Below are 19,166 nucleotides of genomic sequence, written 5' to 3'. Positions count from 1 at the left end.
CCTGTGACTGGAGGCAGAGATAAATACCCGTCGGTGCCCGAGGAGGATCGTCACCCGCTTCAACCACATTATTCTACCCAGATTTTCAGCAAAATTCGCGACCAACATGCCGTATCCTGAAGAAGCTGAAGGATTCCAGGTGGACAGTCCGGAAACCTATACCGATTTCAAGAAGCGCTTTGTATGTCGAAAATCGTCAATGACCGGAGACAATCAGCTAATCATTGTCCATGCAGTTCAAACTGAAACCGTTCGGCGACTATGGTATGCGCCGATGGGCGCCTCCTTTCGTATCAAACTGAACTGACAAGCACAGATGTCGACATCAAGATAGAAGCGTGCGGCGTTTGTGGAAGCGATGTGCACACTATTAGCGGTAAGTTTCCCCGGGTTGTCAGAGACCATTGCAAGTTGGATTAATAGTCATAGGTGGTTGGGGCTCCCAGAAATTCCCCCTCTGTGTCGGACACGGTAAGGCTCCTCCGAAGTGACAGAACGGGCAAGTCTCACAGGTCCAGAAATCATTGGCCGTGCCGTGCGCGTTGGTCCCAAGGTGACTCTGATCAAAGAAGGCCAGCGTGTCGGCGTCGGCGCCCAGTCGTATTCCTGCGGCGAGTGCAAACAATGCAAGAACGAGAACGAAACATACTGCCCGGTGCTCATGATCGATACATACGGCGCCGAATGGCCCGACACTGGAATCGTTAGCCAGGGCGGATACTCATCGCACGTCCGCACTCATGAGCACTGGGTCTTTCCCATCCCCGACGTCCTGGAGACGAACCTTGTCGCGCCCATGCTGTGTGCTGGATTGACTGCGTACTCGCCCTTGGTTCGCAATGGCGCTGGGCCCGGCAAGAAAGTCGGTATCGTCGGCCTAGGTGGAATTGGTCACTTTGGTGTTATGTTCGCCAAGGCTCTGGGAGCAGAGACCTGGGCGATTTCCCGGTCGCGGGCCAAGGAGGCAGATGCCCGCAAGCTAGGAGCCGATGGCTACATCGCTACTGCAGAGGAGGGCTGGGAAAAGCCTCATCGGTGCTCTTTTGACCTGATCATCAACTGTGCCAATTCATCCAAGGGGTTCGACCTGGAGAAGTACCTCTCCATGATGGACGTCCACGGCCGATGGATCAGTGTAGGCCTGCCAGAAGAGGAAGGACAAGTGATCAAGGCGCAAAATCTAATTTCCAATGGTGTGCTGATCGGTGCGAGCCATCTTGGAAGTCGCCGTGAGATGCTGGAGATGCTGCAACTGGCCGCTGACAAGGGGCTAAGAGGCTGGGTGGAAGAACTGCAAATTGGCAGTGAAGGATTAAAGGAGGCGATGGAACGGATGAAGAAGGGAGACGTCCACTACCGGTTTACGATGACGGGGTATGACAAGGTATTTGGGTGATTGATTGTCGTTGTGAGATGGGAGGTCCTAGCCTCCCAAGGCACTCGGTCCAGAAGGTCCTCGTTGCCTCGACGGAAGGCGGCGGCTCGTGCTCCAGCATCGGAGGCTATTTTCTGGGGAAGTGGATCGTTACTTGCGATGGGTCTGCTGGCCTAGGCCTTTTTACTTGGACATTCAGGGATGAACTCATATTTGGGGCTAGGAAGTTTCAATCTAGCAAATAGCAAACTGCTAACAAACAATGCATTGCCTCCATACTCTGTGTAATCCTAGAATAACACCAGAATCTTTGTTCCAAGGATTGCATCAGTCGATTTCTGAGCCTTCAGATCGCCACTGGGGCACAGACCCAAGAGGCGAAAGTCTCACCGCCCCCAGATTTTCAATTTCTGCCCCTTCTCCCTGTCGATTATTATTGTTTTCATCCCAACTCACCTTGGGCGTTAACCAATTTTCTCTCCTTCTTTCATATATCTCCCTCTTCTCTCTTTTGTATCTATTGGCCGTATTTTTCTCTTATCTCGTCTCTTGTTTCCTCCCCTTCTCTGTGGTTGTTGTTCTTATCCAGTGGTGTATCGCTCATCTTATCTCACCCACTAGTATACCTTGATTATCACTTCTTTCAGCCAACTTTTTCAGCCCCTGGACTTCGTTTTGTTTCTTTTTCCTTTTTCTTTTTGCTTAATTTCTTTTTCAATCTTGATACCCCGGTCTATTAGACATAACCCCCTTGCTTCTTATTCCTTTACCTACGGTGGGCTCCCGCAATCGTGTCCAGAGCGGAAAGGGGCTTTTCAATCGCAATTCGCGCTCTCTCTAAAAGAGACCGCACTTCTGCGCTTGAGATATCCTAGCTTTCGATCGGCTGCAATTTTCGCTTACAATGCCTCCAAGAGACACCGTCGCTACTTCCCCTCACCGAAGACGTCCGTCAATCAACGCCAAATCGCGGTCGCGACCACGGACCGCGACCGTATCAACTTTACCTTCCAGCTCAACATCGGACCTAGATCATGATGTGTGGACTGGCTTGCCCCTCGTGGATTCTGGGGATGATATGGGAGGTTCGGCTCTGGAAACCATGACCCCTGTCTGCGGACAACCCGGCAGACGTCGCAGCGCAAAGAGTTTCTCGGGGCTACGCCACTCGGTTGATGGACTGCGTGCGCTTGGCCGTCGTCTGTCAGTTACCATTCGCAGCAAGTCATCTCGCACTTCGAACTCGCCCTTTCAGCATGAGCATGAGCTGGGCCCTCAGAATAGCCAAGATGACGAAGAAGATGGTTTCGATCATCCCGAATATGTTCCTGCTTCCCAAGGTGTCTCCATCCCACTACCGATTCCTGGGAAGGGGTTAGAGCCTCCCATTGTGCCTAACCACCTGTGCTCTGGAGCGGCTGCTCGAGCAGCCGCAGCGGCTCAGAATGAAATGGCACGCAAGTCGGAGCAAGCGAAGCTTACGCGTGACTCGGAAAGTGGCATTGGTATCGTGCTGCAGGATCGTTCTGACTCGGATGATGAAACCGATGTCGTTCGCAGTGACCCTGCGGTCGCCTTCCCTACAGAGATCATGGCCCAGGTACTCTCGTATCTTGACCCTGAGTCTTTGATGAACAGCGGCTTGGTGTCACGCGCTTGGAGTGAGCAGGTCTCCTCCCAGCATGTGTGGCGCAATGTATTTCGCTCTTACTATGGAAAACGCTGCCACCCAGGGTCTGGTAAACAGCCGGCTGCTGGGCTTGGCAAAAACACGTTCCAACAGGATTGGAAGCGGCTGTATCTTATCCGTCGCACCCTGGAGAGTCGGTGGAAGGAGGGCAAGGCGGCGGCAATCTATCTCCAAGGCCATACAGACAGTGTATACTGTGCCCAATTCGACGAGTACGTGGCAAGATTTTCTATTTTATGATCACTTACTTACATACTCATAGGGACAAAATCATCACCGGTTCTCGCGATCGAACAATCCGAGTCTGGGACGCTCGCTACCCCTGGGCTTGTCGTAAGATAATCGGACCAGCGCCTGGGGGAGTCCTCAACAACGGCCCGTTCCATGATCCAGAGCAGCAAGCACTAGGTAGTTCGCCGTTATTGACCATTCGTCCTCCTCCCGCTTCTCCAGCAGAGATCGTGAGTCTGCATGAGAAACCATCGAACTATCACAGCGCTTCCATTCTGTGCCTCCAGTTTGACGATGAAATCATGGTTACTGGGTCTTCGGACCATACTTGCATCATTTGGGACATTAAGAATGACTATAAACCAATCCGCCGTCTTGAGGGCCACACAGCTGGTGTTTTGGATGTCTGCTTTGACCATCGTTATATTGTCTCTTGCTCTAAGGACAACACAATTTGCGTCTGGGATCGACGCTCTGGCGCTCTTGTGAAAAAGCTGTACGGCCATCGCGGGCCCGTCAACGCCGTTCAGCTACGTGGCGATCTCATTGTTTCTGCAAGTGGAGACGGTGTCGCCAAGCTGTGGAACATTACGTCTGGCCTATGTGTCAAGGAGTTCTCCAGCAGAGACAGGGGTCTCGCATGTGTTGAATTCAGCAATGATGCACGCACGGTTCTTACCGGTGGCAATGACCGAGCCATCTATCAGTTTGACGCGAACACTGGCCAGCTGGTTAAAGAGATTGAAGGGCACACGGGCTTGGTCCGTTCCTTGCATCTTGACGATGTCAACCAACGAATTGTCAGCGGAAGCTACGATACGAGCGTCAAGGTTTTTGACGCTCAAGCAGGAGAGCTATCCATTGATTTTCCGGGTTGGACCACCAGCTGGATGTTGAGTGTGAAGTCGGATTATAGACGCATTGTTGCTACTAGCCAAGACTCGCGCGCGGTAATCATGGATTTTGGGTATGGGTTAGATGGCATTGATTTATTGGAAGGCTAGACATAGACGGCATATAATAGATCTCAAATGGTCTTTTTGAGACAAAAGTCATAGAGAATTTTTGTCTGTTTTCTTTGCTCGTCGGTTTTCTCCGGTTTGAAAATTATTTTTATTTTTATTTTTATTTTTATTTTTTTTTGGTTCTTTTTGGCTAGCGATAGATATACTCATGGCGCTGGAAATATATGCTGCCATCTTCTGCATTTCACGTCTTCATAAATCGATGTTTGTACGGAGTTAGATATATATGCTTAATTGCCGAAAAGTTTAATTGTAAACGTCCCTGGTCACGCTGCCTGAGGTGTCCATCGCTGGGCGGAAATAGCAATGATTGGCCAGGGGACTTAGCGTCAACAAAGACGGTTTTTGGCGACAGAAACGAACAACAACAACAATCTCATCTTCTATCTCCTATCTACTCGTCTTAGACGATATAACCACACGAGACAGTTAATCCTGCTTATACACACAGACTTCTATCTTCTGCCAATCTTTTTTTTTATCCATCCTTATATCTCCTCCTCTTGCCAGACTTGACTCCTCCAAAACCTACCCCACCATGGGTGAATCGAGGTTCGTCAGGCATCAGGACCTTCCGATTTACAAGGAGTTTTGAACTGAACGCTGATGATTCATGCTATGCGGCTTATAGACAGGAACTGTTAGCATGGCTCAACAACCTGCTGCAGTTGAATATGACCAAGATTGAGCAGTGCGGAACCGGGTATGAGCGAGCCCCTAGCCTTTTAAACCATCCTTCTCGAAAACCCTGGCCGTCTTAGTGTATATGGAGATCCTTTGGGTCGACAACTTACTGACCGTCAAACCTGCAGAGCTGCGCTATGTCAGATTTTCGACTCTATTTTCAGTGAGTGCCCCTTTCAGCGCAGCGAACAGCATTGTGCGGAAACTGACACATTGCTCACACAGTGGACGTGCCCATGTCTCGAGTAAAATTCAATGTTAACACGGAATACGCCTACCTTCAAAATTTCAAGATCCTGCAGAGTATGTTACACAATCTTCGATAACGCATTTCCGCCGTTAACCCGCTCTTCTTTAATAGATGTTTTCGCACGTCACCAGATCGACAAGCCAATCCCCGTCGAGTCTCTCTCCAAATGCCGGATGCAGGATAACCTGGAGTTCCTCCAGTGGACGAAGAAGTACTGGGACCAACATTATCCGGGAGGAGACTATGATGCGCTCGCCCGCCGGAAGGCCTCCGGGGCCCCTCCCGGCTCTGCGGGCACTTCGCGTGCAGGCGCAACCTCCGCTAGCAGCGCCCGGCGTGGAACCACTCCCACCGTTGGACGCGCGCGCCCTGCTGCCGGAGGAGCCAGCTCTGCCACTGTCGCTGCACTGCAGGCGGAACTCAACTCAACCAAGGAGGCGATCAGTGGATTGGAGAAGGAGCGCGACTTTTACTTTGCCAAGCTTCGGGACATCGAGTTGCTGCTCCAGAATGCGATCGAGGCGGACCCGGAGCTGGAGAAGGATGACGATTCACTGGTGAAGCACATTCAGGGCATTCTTTACTCTACAGAGGTACGACAGCCAAGCCAGACTCTGAGTTCACGGACTGACCAGCATACAGGAAGGATTTGAGATCCCTGCCGAGGGTGAAGTCGCAGGTGATGAGCTGGAGACGTTTTAAGGCACCCGGCCTATTAATACCCTTCATCATAACAGCGTTGAAACAATTCCTCTACACATTCCTGGCGAGTTTTTTTTTTAGTCTGTTTATTTTTGGTCATGGGCCACGGGGTATGGTCTAGAGGTGCACGTTTAGTATTCGCCATATTGATGGCGTGTATAATTGGATGACTGAGGCTCTCCTCGCCCATCAGATATCATCTCGGATAAGGCTGAACTGAAGCATTCCTATGCCGCATTCCTCGCGCGGATCTACCCTCAACTTATACTATTCCAGGCTACTGTACTCCAGGTACACATGCTGACGTCAGCTTCGGAAGAAGCGTAGTATTCGTAGTACCATAGGCACTAGGGAGTTCATATATCGTCTGTCCACATGACAGTAAGCAGGTTAACGTCGTACCTTGCATGTTTGTTTACTTGGCCCCTTGCAGTCACACGGTGCTAGAAAGGTCTCACCGAACTGTCTGACGGCGGTGGGGATCACACAGTTAGTGGTCGCCTAGAACATTCGAGTGCGACATATCCATGGGACAACTCGCGCGTTTCGACCCGGCACCGGGTCAGTTCTCCAGTTCATCGTGCGTAGACAGCATGGTTCGATTCTGCAGCGCCCGTTGAAGAGAACTGAGGGCGTGAAACTGTTCTGTGACCCGCTGGGCGGGCTAAAGTGGTTAGGGTGTCTTAAGTCTGCAAGTCTAAGACCGTCGTCTCATTTAATTACGGAGCCAGTCTGAGCGTTCGCCGTTGTTATTCTTAGCCTCCGTTTCCTGTTCCTGAACCCGTCTTCCTCTTCTCCTCTTTTCCCGTCCTTTCTTCGTCCTCTTTCCTCTTCTCTTCAAGGTTTTCCGCCCGTCTTTCTCTTGTTTGGCTCTGCTATTGTCATCTTAAAGGCATATCTTCTGTTGACGGAATCCGCCACCAGAGACAAGAAGCGAGTGGCCACTCTTGGGCCAGAACTAGAACCTTGGGTCTCGAAAGCCAACGTGGATCCTCGCCCACTGACACCTTGGACCTGGAACACTTTCGGAACGGAATGAATTACCGCCCGTTGCCATCTGAAGAGCAATTCTCCATGATGGCCTAGTCTTGACGACTCTTGACACCCTGACCAATATCATTCGGTTCCTTGTATGTTTCACCTATGCCCAAACTCATAGTTTCTGTGTACCGGGACTTGGGAACTGACACTGGGACTGTTTCGGGTTAGATCGCATGTTGATTTGCTCTCCCAAGCCTACCTAGTTCTTTGTCGGCAGCCACTACTGTTCGCTGATCGATGTCCACTCCTTGACCTACCTCTACAGCTGCGACTCTAGAGACATTGTTCGCATCGCTCCTTGACATCTCTGTTCAATTCGATTCCATCTTCCTCGATACCCCCAGTCATTATCATCGCTCATCGCTCCCATCTGACGACGCCGGATTCGCTCTTTTAACCCGCTCTCTTTTCACGTCGCATCGGAGTATCGCGTTTATCGAACTCACAAAAGCCTGTTCGAGTGTCTTGCAGGCAGACACTTCGTTCTATTCTACTACGTTTATTCCCTCTGCCCAGCGGTGTCTCATTTCTCGCCACCATGACCAGCCATGGTACCTCCAGACATAGTCGGTACGAACGATTATTACGGAAGCACCGGCTAGAAACCCGGGAAGATAGACAGGAGTCAATATTGGATGTCGGCCGAGCTGGGGATTTGCAAGACCGAGGGGTGGAATTGCACCAGAAACGACAATACCAGCCCAATCCGTCCACGACAGAAGACCAGCCAGATACGCAGACTAGTGTCACCGCGGGTGCAGAGTCGATCGTAACTACAACACAAGTTCCTCAGGAGACCGCATCTGCCTCTGAGTCCAATATTTTATCCAGTAATTCGGATCAACAAACGACTGAGCTACATACCACTACTATGTCCGATGATGCATCGACTACGGTGACAGCCGTAACGACGATAACAACGACAGTCGCATATCCTTCAGATCCCACCACGGGATCGGGGGTCGACCTGACAACTTCAATATCAGATCACACCGCGGTGGCAGCCACTGCTGAAGACGTATCAGATGAACGATCGACGACAGAGTCGGCTCCTTCAGAGACATCGACAATGGCAACGGAGCCCTCAGAGTCCGCAACTGGACCTTCCACAGAGTTGGCTTCCGCAGATACCTCCACTGTGCCGTTCTCAGATTCGGAAGAGCCTGCCACCAGTCCATCATCAGAGCTGGACACCATTGACACCTCCACTGTGCCGCTAACCGATCCCACAGAGTCCGTGACTGCTGTGGCGTCGATGTCAGCCGCGCTGTCCGAGGCCGTGACCGAGGTTTCTGGCATTATTGCTTCCCTTACTTCAGATATTGAGAGTCTATCCGCATCCACACAACAAATACTACCGGTTCCCACTTCTGCCGCATCTCCGGCTACGTCTGTTACTGTTTCTACGTCGGTTCCTATAATCAGCCAGCCGTCCGGCTCAAGTGATACCCCTATGTTCAGTGGGTCGAGCCCCGATATTCCCACTGCTGTGATATCTACCCAGACTCCGTCTGGCACCAGCACCGAAAGTATTATGGGAGTAGGGTCAGATGACGGCTCAACCTCTAGCTCCGAAATTAACACCGATTCAACAACCACCTCGATCACCTCTGATTCTGATTCATCCACAAGTACGACAGCCTCGGAGACTTCTGCTTCAAACACCGATTCACCATCTCAAGGCGGGTACAGTTGGGGCGGTGGCAGTAGTTCGGACCCTACAGGGACTTCGGACGGCTCATCCACTTCGTCAGATAGCGGGTCAAGCTCGCTGAGCCCACAGACCACGGGCAAAATAGTTGGCGGTGTTGTCGGAGGCGTGGCGGGTGCTTCACTCCTGTTCCTGCTGCTTTGGTTCCTGCTCCGGCGGCGCAGGAAGACTGGATTCTTCCTCAGTTCGCCCGCCAACAGGTCAATAGCAGACGATGGAGGTGCTGGCGGCGGTCTTATCGGCGCGCCCGCCAGAAGCGAGATGGCATCACGTGATTCAAATAAGGGCTCAATATTCGGCGCGGCATACTTCGCTCCGGCACTTATGAAACGCTGGCGACAGTCTCAAGTTTCCACTGGTGAAGAGAGTTTCGTGAGCACGACCCCGAGTAGCGAGCGTGGTTTCCAGAAAATCTCCGGACGCAAACTCCAATCTGGTGCGCAGCCGGGGTTCGATGATGGCAATGGAAGCCTGTCGCCAACGGAGTCCGAAATCAGCGCCACTCTACCGCCTATCATCCCTCGATCGGCCTTTTCGCCATCGCAACCGCCGCCGTCAAATCCATTCAGCATGCCGCTTGATACTAGCTATACGCGCGAAGCCCCGGAGGAGGGCGTTCCTGTGATGCGACCGTCGCCGGCACGTATGCCGACATCTGGTTCGACAAATGCGGCGACTTGGGCTGAGGCCAGTGCGCGGTCAGTACCCATGCCTTTCCCTATGCCACCGTCTGGCCCCATCGCGATACCAAAACGTCCGGATGCGCTCGGACGAAGTCATCCTAGTTTTGATGGAAGTCGAGGGAGTCGGTTCACGGAGAGCTTATGATCCGAGTATATACCTATCTTGTAATGTACATAGTGCTGTGATATAGGTATTCATCTGTTGAAGATATTCTTAGTTGGAGGCAGTACGAGTACGCCGTAGGCCTAGGCTCCATCACCTGTGATCGACATTTATAGACGCAATTATGTAAGGTCGCTTTCTATTGATCGTGTCAAACATCTGATAAGCTGACAGCATGCAAGTTAGAAAAGCTTTCGCTCTAAGTGGGGATTCAAAGCTTAGCGTCTTGCCAGCCTTCAGTAGTCTTTTGATTCTTTCTCATTACAATGGCCTCTCAGACCGCGGAGATAGAAACAAGCTGCCTAGAATCCGAGGAATCAAGCTGAGATTTTTGCTTGAATAGAGCGGACTGTGTCCGAAGCATCCACACTACACCTGACACAACCAATTGTGATAACCAGTTTTATCAATTTTAATTACCTGATCAGATCAGCAGTCAATAAATGCTTGAAAAGCTCACAACCACAATGAAGGCTCAAAGTATTTACGATAATTGTACTTCATCATGGTTATGGCAAACGCCTCTAAAGACAGCCGCACCGAAGCCCAGGAAACGGTTGTGGACCAGGAGATCGAACAGCAGAAGCCCTATCGACCTGCCCGATGGCAGAGTAACCTGACGATTTTGAGTTGTGTAAGTGTTCCCTAAATGCGCCATAGGAGTATCAATCAACGCACAGTCATGCTCATTAGCCCCTACAGTACATCGCCAACTTCAGCGACGGCTTCCAGAACGGCCTTGCAAATCCCACAAATGTCATCTTCAAGCACCTGCTAGGTAGCTCGCGGTATCCGTCTGAGATGCAGACGCGGATTAGTAACTCCTTGATTATTGGCGCTATTCTGGGCGTTGTCGTTCTGGGATACGTGTCGGATATGGTCTCGAGACGAGCAGGTCTCGTCTTTACCTCGGGGCTGGTCACGGTTAGCACATTGATGGCTGCGCTGGCGCTGCAGGTGCATCCTTCGTACAACATGCTGTGGTTCTTTGTCATTGTGCGTGGGATCTCTGGGTTTGGCGTTGGAGGTGAATATCCGCCCAGTGCGGCGGCTGGGTTAGAGGAATCAGACGATGTAAGATCTCTACGTTCACTTACATAGAGCTATATTGACAAGGGCAGTTCAGACGGCGCTATCGAGGTCCTGTCTTCGTCTCCTTCACAACCCTAATGGCAACACTAGCCTCGCCCATCCTGCAAATCATCTATCTGATCAGCCTGAAAGCAAGCAGCAACAATCTGCACATTACCTTCCATGCCATGTATTCCATCGCTGCAATCCTCCCCTTCACAGTCATGCTCCTCCGCTTCTTCATGGCCGACTCAACACTCTATCACAACTCGAATTTCAAACAAAGCCCGCAGAACCGCTCTCTGCGCTTCTACGTCTTGCTCGTCCGCCGCTACTGGGCACGTCTCCTGACAACCTCTACCGCATTCTTCCTCTACGACTTCATCAACTTTCCGAACAGCATCATGTCTAGCACGATCATTTCGTCTCTGGTTACGGACAACAACATCCAAACCACGGCAATCTGGCAAGTCATCCTCTCCGCACTCCCTGTTCCCGGCGTCGTGCTAGGCGCATACCTTACCAACGCCATTGGGCGCCGCAACACCGGTCTGCTCGGGTTCGCCGGCTACACGGTGACGGGATTTCTAATTGGAGGGCTGTTCCATAAGATCTCAAAGCACATGGCTGCTTTCGTCGTGCTATACGGTCTCCTCAATGCCTTCGGTCATATGGGTCCCGGTGCCACAATCGGTTTGATCTCCTCTGAATCGTTTCCAACTGCTATGCGCGGGATGGGATATAGCGTTGCGTTGGCGCTTGGCCGGACGGGCGCAGCGGTGGGAACCCAGTGTTTTATGCCGCTGAGGGAGAGGGGTGGCGACAGTGCGACGTTTTATCTCGCTGGGGGTGTAGCGGTTTTGGGGATGTTTGTTTATTGGTTTTTACCTGAAAGTGGAGAGTTGGATCTTGAGAACGAGGATCGGAAGTTGGAAGGCTATTTGAGGGAGAATGAGATTGCTATGGGGTGATATCAGAACGTTTGGTTTGGCTATATGGGAGATGTGCCGAAATAATAGCGTTAAAGAGCCGAGGTGTATCTCCATCTGTGGGAGAAGGCTTGTAACAGATACTCAGCGAAATTCAGGGCATGGCTGACCTTGTCTCTCGGTTCTGGGGTCCCTGGTGTTCTAGCTGTGTGCAACAGGCTTCAGTAGTCTCGCTTTATCACTTCAACGACAGCCGCACCAATAACAGATCAAGCGCAAATATATCAATTTGATACCTATAACGCTGAAGTGACCAGGGCCGCTTAATTCTCAAGATAAAGGTCCATCATCCTGATAAGTCGAAGTAGAGCACGCTGAGAGATGTGGTTGATCTGGCACAGGCAAGTTGATCCCATTAAGCCCAGTGAGCACTGAGCTGCCCACTGATACAATTCCCTTTTCTTCCCACTCATCGCCTCATCTGAGCTCCGTCCATCATCCCTTATTAAATTTATCGTCTCCATTCTCTCATCGTCTCCATCGTTACAGCAGACTCAACTCATCTCATCTGATGACATCCGTCACATCAGACGTCAAAATGGCCTTTTCCTTCGAAAAAGAGATAACCGAAGCCCTTTCCTGGACGAGGTACCCAACACAGCAGGCGAGATACGCAACGAAAAAGCACGATATTTTCCTGGATGAAACCTTTTTCATGATAAATATGGAGCTCGCAGAACCACCATGTATTCAGTGATCCCTTGCACCTGCAACCAAAGTTACAGAGCCTTTTACGCCGAAGATTCATTCAGCACTCCCCAACCTGCATACTCCGCTACTTCAACCTTCAACCCTGTACGATGCGGGCCACTTCCAACACCTTGACCCCGCGGATACCAATTGCATCAGTGCGACAAACCTCCAGTTGCACCAGGCCTTAACAATCAATATTCTGTTTAAAGCTTATCCTCCCCAGGCAGCGTTATGCGATCATGATACGGAAATATCATGTGACATTCCTCGTGTACACCAGGTGTACACTGTGGAATATGCTCAAAGGGGAAAGGGCAGGAGGAAACTGTATCAACTACACCAACGTAGCCTACTAAGGATCGGATCCCATATGACGATTGATCATCTATCTTGTTGACGATAGATTCCTTTATTTCCTTATTCTTACTTTTCTGTTCCCCCGCTATATATACATACAGAGGGTGGGAACCTTCTAGAACCAGGCGATGTCCGGTCAATCCACCGGTGATCACGTGGCCTCATATTTCCAAACCTGATCCACAACAGGTTAAGCCTCATGGCTTGTGCCACGTGATATAGTTGGCGTGATCCCCCACCCCTGACCTGACCGCTGTGTGTATTACGTTGAAGAAGAAATATATCGTCATCAAATAGAAAATCAATTGTTATATGGCGCACAATCTCTAGTAGGCTATCTTTTGTAGTTGATACAACCTGCCTATCTATCCCCGACCGAGCTATTGACTACGAACCTAGAATCGAATAAGGCGGATGCCGCCGGCTCGAAGACGAAACCAACGGACTGGGAGATCGAGCCGAGAGAATATGGGAGACTTAGCCGGGATGAGCCTCCCCTGGGCATTTGACAGATCAACAGAGAAAATTGACCAGACCGAGACGGCGCCAGGGGCGAGCGAGACGGTCGATATAGAGCCGACTGAGACAGCCGAGACAGACAAGACAGTCGAGAGAACTGTACCGGAGAGAATCCAAAGCGCTAATAGCATCGAGATCGACGATCCTAGCAAGCAGCTACAAGGAGAGCCAGTATACAGGATACTAAGTATAGAAGAACTGACATCGGGGATGTCAAGGCAATCAGAGAGACTTCCCCCCCTTGATAAGGGTGATCGAATCAAGCCAGTGGGTGTCAAATATGATGTACTGGACGCGTCGAACATCAGGTTATGGAAGAAGAAAATTGAGGGCCTCTTAAGGCTTCAGAAATGCTGGAAGGTGGTCGAGAATACCAGAAAGATGAGAATTGATGGGAAGACCGAGCTTCTCCATCAGGCAATGCAAGATGAGGATTATATTGACCACAACTTACTTGCTGTCACATATTTAACAGCCTATATCTCGGAAGAGGATGCAAATGCAGTGAAGAACCTTGAGATCAGTGGAGATATCTGGATCTACCTCATGGAGAAATACGAGGCTGTGAACCCTAGAAGGAAGGTCAACCTTCTGATGCGGCTATTCACATGGAAGATGGATCCTAAGATGAAGATTAGGGAGGCTATCCAGGATCTTGAAAAGCTACATGAGGAAGTCAAAGATGTATGGGAAAAGGAATACCTGGATCAGGATGCATTGATGGTACTTTTCCTATGTGGATTGCCGCCCGAATATGAGGCCTATGCAGATGGTCTTAGGTCTATTGGAGACACCAAACGGGCAGTTATATTATCTCGATTGGAGGAGAAAGAAATATCGACTCGAGCAGAGAGACGAGCAGAGGTAATCAGCAAATCAGCCAATCGAGCAGAGCAAAGAAGATGCTTCAATTGCGGCAAGAAGGGGCATTTTGCAAGAGATTGTACAGCTCCAGAGAAGAACCGAGAGCAGAGCAATTCCCGCGAGGACTCTCAGGGATGGAGTCACCGGAGGGACCACGGCAAGGCTAGAGCATATGGAAATGGCAGAGATAAGAGTCGAAGAGGACATACCGGCCGCCAGAGAGGAGGAGCCCGTACGGCAAATGAAGAAACTGATACAGCTTCCTTCTGCCCTTTCCCTTTTGAGCATCTCCAACAGCTTATTTATCTACAAATGGAACGGTTTTACGAGAATCCACATGACTTCGACGTCTAGACGGTATAAAAGAGCAGTGTCGGTAGGGAGTTGGGTTACGGTGGCTTGTTGCGCATGCAGAACGGGGAACAAGCGGCTTGAAGAATCACATATTGCAGGGTACCGCGGAGACCATTGGCCGGCGTATCTGAGTCACGAGATGGAGCCAGCCGGTATGAAGGTGTACTGCACCTGGTGATGATTTGATGGTTGAGATTGATGACTGGTATTGCAGTACCGTGGTGAGCCGAAACCGCGTCGGTTTGGAGAGCACCAAAGGTGGCACGGAGGACTTAGATCTGCCATGCTCTACTAACTACGGAGTGCCGATGCTCCTCTGCCCTGAGACCTTTGCGGTTAGGTTACCGTCAATGCATCACCTATCTTCCCCTCACTCGTGATCAGTTCCGTCAAGCCACAGGGTTGGTGGTCTACTAGGTGACAATATTCGTTGCAGGTTTTGCGTTTGGACTTAGTCCAATGTGGAAATCTTGGTGTAGCAAGGAATAGATTGAGACGCAACGTTGCCTTTAGATCTTCCAGTACATTTGTCTGTAAGATAATCTTGGAATGTTCTACCTAGAGGCCTCTAGCGCTGTCTAAAGAGGACTCTAGGTATTCCGAGTCACGTGGAAATATACTGGAGTAAAACGAGCAATGGAGGCAACAACACCATATTATATAGCGCTGTACTTCGTATGAAATGTCTTACCTTAAGGATGGATCTACAAACCAGCTTCTAGTTTTATATTTACCCCATAGATGTGCTGGTGCCTATCCCCAGCCTTGGCCCCTCTGGTATCCTCCAATCAGCCATCCTGCAATGTAACCGTGACACCTTTAGCGGTCGTCCTTTTAAGGCGCCCCTCATCCACCCCTCTCTTGTCATCTACGGTTTCCAAGACCGAATAGCTCCATATCGAAGAAGTCTAAGCATGAAACAACTCACCTTCCTCATAATCGGCGCCGGCTCCCGCGGCAGCGCCTACGCCCGCGCAATCACATCTTCTACGCGCGCACGCATCGGCGCAGTCGCAGAGCCAGACCCCTACAAGCGGCGCCAGCTAGGCCAGAAATATATTTGGGGCGATAGAGCTCCCAGTACAGGAGAAGAGTTCGACGGGTGGGAAAGTTGGATCCAGTATGAAACTGAACGAAGACGACGGCATCAAGCAAGTGCAAATGCGGATAATGAAGGAGAGAGCGAAGTAAAAGGAGGGGTTGACGGCGTGCTCATCTGCACCCTTGACGAAACACACATTCTCGTCCTGAAGGCCCTCGCAAAGGCGAACCTGCTCGATCTCCATGTCCTCTGCGAGAAACCTCTTGCGTTGTCGTTGGATGATTGTCTCAGCGTCTACGCCGCTTACACCAGACAGCCAAGAAGTATCTTCTCAATTGGCCATGTACTCCGCTACAGCCCCCACAATCTTCTTCTGAGACGACTGGTTCGAGAAGAAAAGGTCATTGGCGATATTGTCTCAGTAGAGCACACCGAGCCAGTCGGGTACTGGCATTTTGCACACAGTTATGTCCGTGGGAACTGGAGACGGGAAACTGAAAATGGAGATGGAAGTTTGCTGACGAAAAGTTGTCACGACGTTGACTTTTTGCTTTGGCTTGTTGAAGGGGCTGTTACTTCGCCTTCATCTTCTTTTGGCACTAGCGATGGTGACGGCGACGGTGAGAGGAAATTGAAGCTACGAACCGTCTCCTCAACTGGGTACCTCACGCAATTCACACCCTCCCAGAAGCCTCCCGCTGCCGGCTCCGCAACAAACTGCACGTCTTGCCCCATCGAGCGGGACTGCATGTACTCCGCCATCCGGATCTATCGCGACAACCAGCTAAGGAAGGGCAAGTCAGGGTGGCCGGTTAAGATCGTCTGCCCGGATATAGAAGACTACCTACCTTCGCCCCACGGCAAGGACGGGAATGGCACCGAAGATGGCAATCTCGAGAATGGAGCTGAAGGTGATCTGAATGCAGCAGAGCATCATCTCCTCTCCACCCTTCAACAAGACTACGACGATAACACGCCCGACGAAGTCATCAAGCGGAGACCCTGGTACGGTCGCTGCGTCTGGGAGTCCGATAACGACGTTGTTGATGACCAATTCGTCTCACTTGCCTGGGACGTCCTGCCCTCGTCCCCATCCTCCCAGACGACCTTTAGATCCACAACTAAAAGGAATGGCCCCGGCATAACAGCAAATCTTCACATGATTGCACCCACACAGGATCAATGCGTCCGACGGGGCCGTATCTACGGCACACACGGCGAGATAACGTACACCTCGTCCAGCATAACAATTTACACATTTGCTGACAACGAGACCCGGATTCTTGAAATACCCAAGCAACCGCCCGAGGAGGAAGAGGCACACGGGGGCGGCGACTACGGACTCGCTCGTGGGTTCGTAGGTGCCGTCGAGAAGGTCATTAATGAGGGGTGGGAGGCTGAGAAGGCACAGAGAATGTTTGTGGGATGTAGCCTTGACGACGTGATCAAGAGTCATGGGGTTGTTTTCGCGGCAGAAGAGAGTCGAAGACACGAAGGCGTCGTGAAATGGGGTGAGTGGTGGGCAGGGAAATTGGCTGGTGTTGGGTTATAAGATAACTGGAATGATGGACCAAGTGTAATTAATGAGGCGATATATTTTATAACTAATACTCATTATGATCGAAGACAAAAGATATCAGGCTCGAGTGGCTAAACCTAAGTCTTCACATCCGGCTCCTCGCGGCCAACAAACTCCTTAAACTTGAGCAATTCCAGCGCCAACCCAACATTATCCTTGAGGTAATCTTGCGTAGCCATCTGGTACTTGCTCTTATCGCCCTCATATTTCTCGACGTACAGCCGGATGGTAGCACCACTGCTTCCCGTCCCGGACAGACGCACAACCAGACGGCTGCCGTCATCGAACTTAACATACAAACCCTGGTTCTTGGTAACGCTGCCGTCAAGATCAGTGTAGGCGAAGTTGCCAGAGTCAACGACCTTTCGGCCAGAGATGGTGCTGCCAACAAATGAGCTCTTGTTGTCGACAGCCTTCTCGCTCAGCGCGGCAATAAGTTTGTTCGCGCCGTCGGAATCGACGTTCTCGTAGTCGTAGCGAGTGAAGAAAGTGCGGCCGTAGGTTTCCCAGAACTCAGCCTGGATCGAAGCAATGCTAGGTGTTTCGTTGGGCTTCTGCTCGGCGACGCCGGCGATGACATTCAACCATGCGACAATAGCCCAGACACCGTCCTTCTCACGGATATGGTTGGAGCCGGTACCGAAGCTCTCTTCGCCGCAGATGGACATCTTCTTGTTGTCGAAGAGGTTGCAGAAGAACTTCCAACCTGTCGGGACTTCGTAGCTCTGCAGGCCCTGGGCCTTGGCGACGCGGTCCACGGCGCCGGAGGTGGGCATAGAGCGGGCGAGGCCGTCAACGCCGTGCTTTTGGAACCAGGGGATAAGCTTTGCGTGGTGAGCGATGATGGCGAGAGAGTCGCCAGGGGAGACGAAGGTGTTGGCGCCGTAGATCATGTTGCGGTCACCGTCACCGTCAGAAGCGGCGCCGAAGTGGATGCCGTTCTTGTCGACGGCCTCGACGAGCTCGTGCGCGTACACGAGGTTAGGGTCTGGGTGACCGCCGCCGAAATCGGGCTTGGGGATGCAGTTCATGGTGCTGCTGGAGGGAAGGCCGAGCTCGTTGACGAAGATATCGATGCCGTAGGGGCCTGTTACACCGTGCATGCCGTCGAAGAGGACCTTGAAATCGGGGTGCTTCTTGAGGAAGCTGCGGATGAGGTCGAAGTCAAAGATCTCCTTCATCATGGAGACGTAGTCCTCGGTCGAGTGGACAACTTCCACCTCGAGGGGGCCATAGCTGCGGGTGCCGACTGTGGTGGTGTCAACCTCGGGGAGGTCGATGTACTTGTAGGAGGTGAGGGACTTCGAGACCTCGTAGATCTTATTGGTGACCTGTTCCGGGGCGGGCGCGCCATTGGTGAGATTGTACTTGATACCAAAGTCGTTATCGGGGCCTATCCAGTCAGCTGAGAAGTTCACTCGGTGTCTAGGAGTGTCGTACCGCCAGGATTATGACTAGCCGTCAAGAGAATGCCACCGGTGGCCTTCCTCTTGCGAATGAGATTGCTGGCAGCCGGGGTACTGAGGATGCCGTTCTGGCCTACGATGAGCTTCTTCACACCATAGGCGGCACCGATCTTGGCGATCTTCTGAATGACGTCGGAGTTGTAGTAGCGACCATCGCCACCAATGACGAGGAAAGCGTCCTGAGCGCCCTCAGGGATCGAGAGGAAGATACTGGTAAGGAAGGACTCGGTGTAGTTCTCTTGCTGGAAGATCTTGACCTTCTTTCGCAGGCCAGAGCTGAAAAACCGCTGTTAGAGACACGTCAACAGGAAAACAGAGTGCATTGACGTACGTTCCGGGCTTCTGGTCGCCGAAGGGCTGGATGGAAACGGTCTGGACCGACATGGCGGGGTAGCTGTTTTGACTGGGTTGACTTGGGAAAGAAGAAAGAGAAAGTAGGGGGAGCAAGGGAGGGAGAGGGTAATTATAGGCACGTCAATCTAAAACAGGGAATCAGTTGTTCACCGACAATTGGCCGAATGATGCAGAAGAGGGATCGATTGAAGCTGGATTGATGATCTCGTAGTGGGGGGCAGAGACACAACAAATACCTGGCTGGGTGTGAGGTAATGTAATTATAGTATCATAGTATCAATGTGCACCCCTCACCACCACTCGCTGCTCGGCTGCATTCTGAC

General features: G+C 51.4%; 8 protein-coding genes across 8 annotated transcripts, besides 1 other annotated feature; 7 read left to right on the top strand and 1 right to left on the bottom strand.

The window, feature by feature from the left end:
• Positions 1–19,166: part of a sequence feature (contig 1.51 915..1114266(-1)) that runs on past both edges of the window.
• ANIA_02860 (NAD(P)-dependent alcohol dehydrogenase) lies at positions 87–1,396 on the top strand (the record flags this gene model as incomplete). Its single annotated transcript, XM_050612610.1, has 5 exons — positions 87–181; positions 237–264; positions 317–376; positions 430–471; positions 519–1,396. Exons 1-5 carry the CDS (start codon positions 107–109, stop codon positions 1,394–1,396), a joined length of 1,083 nt encoding a protein of 360 aa, XP_050468516.1. The 5' UTR covers positions 87–106.
• ANIA_02861 (F-box/WD repeat-containing protein) lies at positions 2,280–4,300 on the top strand (the record flags this gene model as incomplete). Its single annotated transcript, XM_655373.1, has 2 exons — positions 2,280–3,277; positions 3,328–4,300. 2 exons carry the CDS (start codon positions 2,280–2,282, stop codon positions 4,298–4,300), a joined length of 1,971 nt encoding a protein of 656 aa, XP_660465.1.
• eb1 (microtubule-binding protein BIM1) lies at positions 4,703–6,215 on the top strand. Its single transcript, XM_655374.2, has 6 exons — positions 4,703–4,873; positions 4,953–5,024; positions 5,134–5,168; positions 5,231–5,308; positions 5,367–5,848; positions 5,898–6,215. Exons 1-6 carry the CDS (start codon positions 4,860–4,862, stop codon positions 5,955–5,957), a joined length of 741 nt encoding a protein of 246 aa, XP_660466.1. The 5' UTR covers positions 4,703–4,859; the 3' UTR covers positions 5,958–6,215.
• Positions 7,537–9,592, top strand: ANIA_02863 (uncharacterized protein; the record flags this gene model as incomplete). Its single annotated transcript, XM_050612609.1, has 1 exon — positions 7,537–9,592. One exon carries the CDS (start codon positions 7,537–7,539, stop codon positions 9,535–9,537), a length of 2,001 nt encoding a protein of 666 aa, XP_050468515.1. The 3' UTR covers positions 9,538–9,592.
• Positions 10,061–11,597, top strand: ANIA_02864 (uncharacterized protein; the record flags this gene model as incomplete). The annotated part of the gene is made up of 3 exons (XM_655376.1): positions 10,061–10,189; positions 10,258–10,629; positions 10,677–11,597. 3 exons carry the CDS (start codon positions 10,061–10,063, stop codon positions 11,595–11,597), a joined length of 1,422 nt encoding a protein of 473 aa, XP_660468.1.
• On the top strand, positions 13,152–14,489 carry ANIA_02865 (uncharacterized protein; the record flags this gene model as incomplete). Its single annotated transcript, XM_655377.2, has 1 exon — positions 13,152–14,489. The coding sequence occupies one exon, from the start codon at positions 13,152–13,154 to the stop codon at positions 14,400–14,402; it is 1,251 nt and encodes a 416-aa protein (XP_660469.1). The 3' UTR covers positions 14,403–14,489.
• Positions 15,317–16,996, top strand: ANIA_02866 (Gfo/Idh/MocA family protein; the record flags this gene model as incomplete). Its single annotated transcript, XM_655378.1, has 1 exon — positions 15,317–16,996. One exon carries the CDS (start codon positions 15,317–15,319, stop codon positions 16,994–16,996), a length of 1,680 nt encoding a protein of 559 aa, XP_660470.1.
• pgmA (phosphoglucomutase pgmB) lies at positions 17,016–18,911 on the bottom strand. The gene is made up of 3 exons (XM_655379.2): positions 18,821–18,911; positions 18,464–18,765; positions 17,016–18,416 (listed from the first exon to the last, which is right to left on the bottom strand). Exons 1-3 carry the CDS (start codon positions 18,871–18,873, stop codon positions 17,101–17,103), a joined length of 1,671 nt encoding a protein of 556 aa, XP_660471.1. The 5' UTR covers positions 18,874–18,911; the 3' UTR covers positions 17,016–17,100.

The sequence above is a fragment of the Aspergillus nidulans genome, chromosome VI, assembly GCF_000011425.1.
Source record: "Aspergillus nidulans FGSC A4 chromosome VI".
NCBI classification, from domain to species: Eukaryota; Fungi; Ascomycota; class Eurotiomycetes; order Eurotiales; family Aspergillaceae; genus Aspergillus; species Aspergillus nidulans.
Note: the sequence above shows the minus strand (reverse complement) of the source record. Positions and strands in the feature narration are given on the sequence as shown.

What these genes read in the sequence shown, in the direction of transcription:
- eb1 (XM_655374.2), top strand. An exon ending in GATTTTCGACTCTATTTTCA is followed by an intron (nt 5,169 to 5,230) that starts GTGAGTGCCCCT and finishes TTGCTCACACAG; the next exon opens with TGGACGTGCCCATGTCTCGA. An exon ending in AAATTTCAAGATCCTGCAGA is followed by an intron (nt 5,309 to 5,366) that starts GTATGTTACACA and finishes CTTCTTTAATAG; the next exon opens with ATGTTTTCGCACGTCACCAG.
- pgmA (XM_655379.2), bottom strand. Translation starts at nt 18,873, where the DNA reads ATGTCGGTCCAGACCGTTTCCATCCAGCCCTTCGGCGACCAGAAGCCC. An exon ending in GGCGACCAGAAGCCCGGAAC is followed by an intron (nt 18,766 to 18,820) that starts GTACGTCAATGC and finishes GCGGTTTTTCAG; the next exon opens with CTCTGGCCTGCGAAAGAAGG. An exon ending in GGCTAGTCATAATCCTGGCG is followed by an intron (nt 18,417 to 18,463) that starts GTACGACACTCC and finishes CTGACTGGATAG; the next exon opens with GCCCCGATAACGACTTTGGT.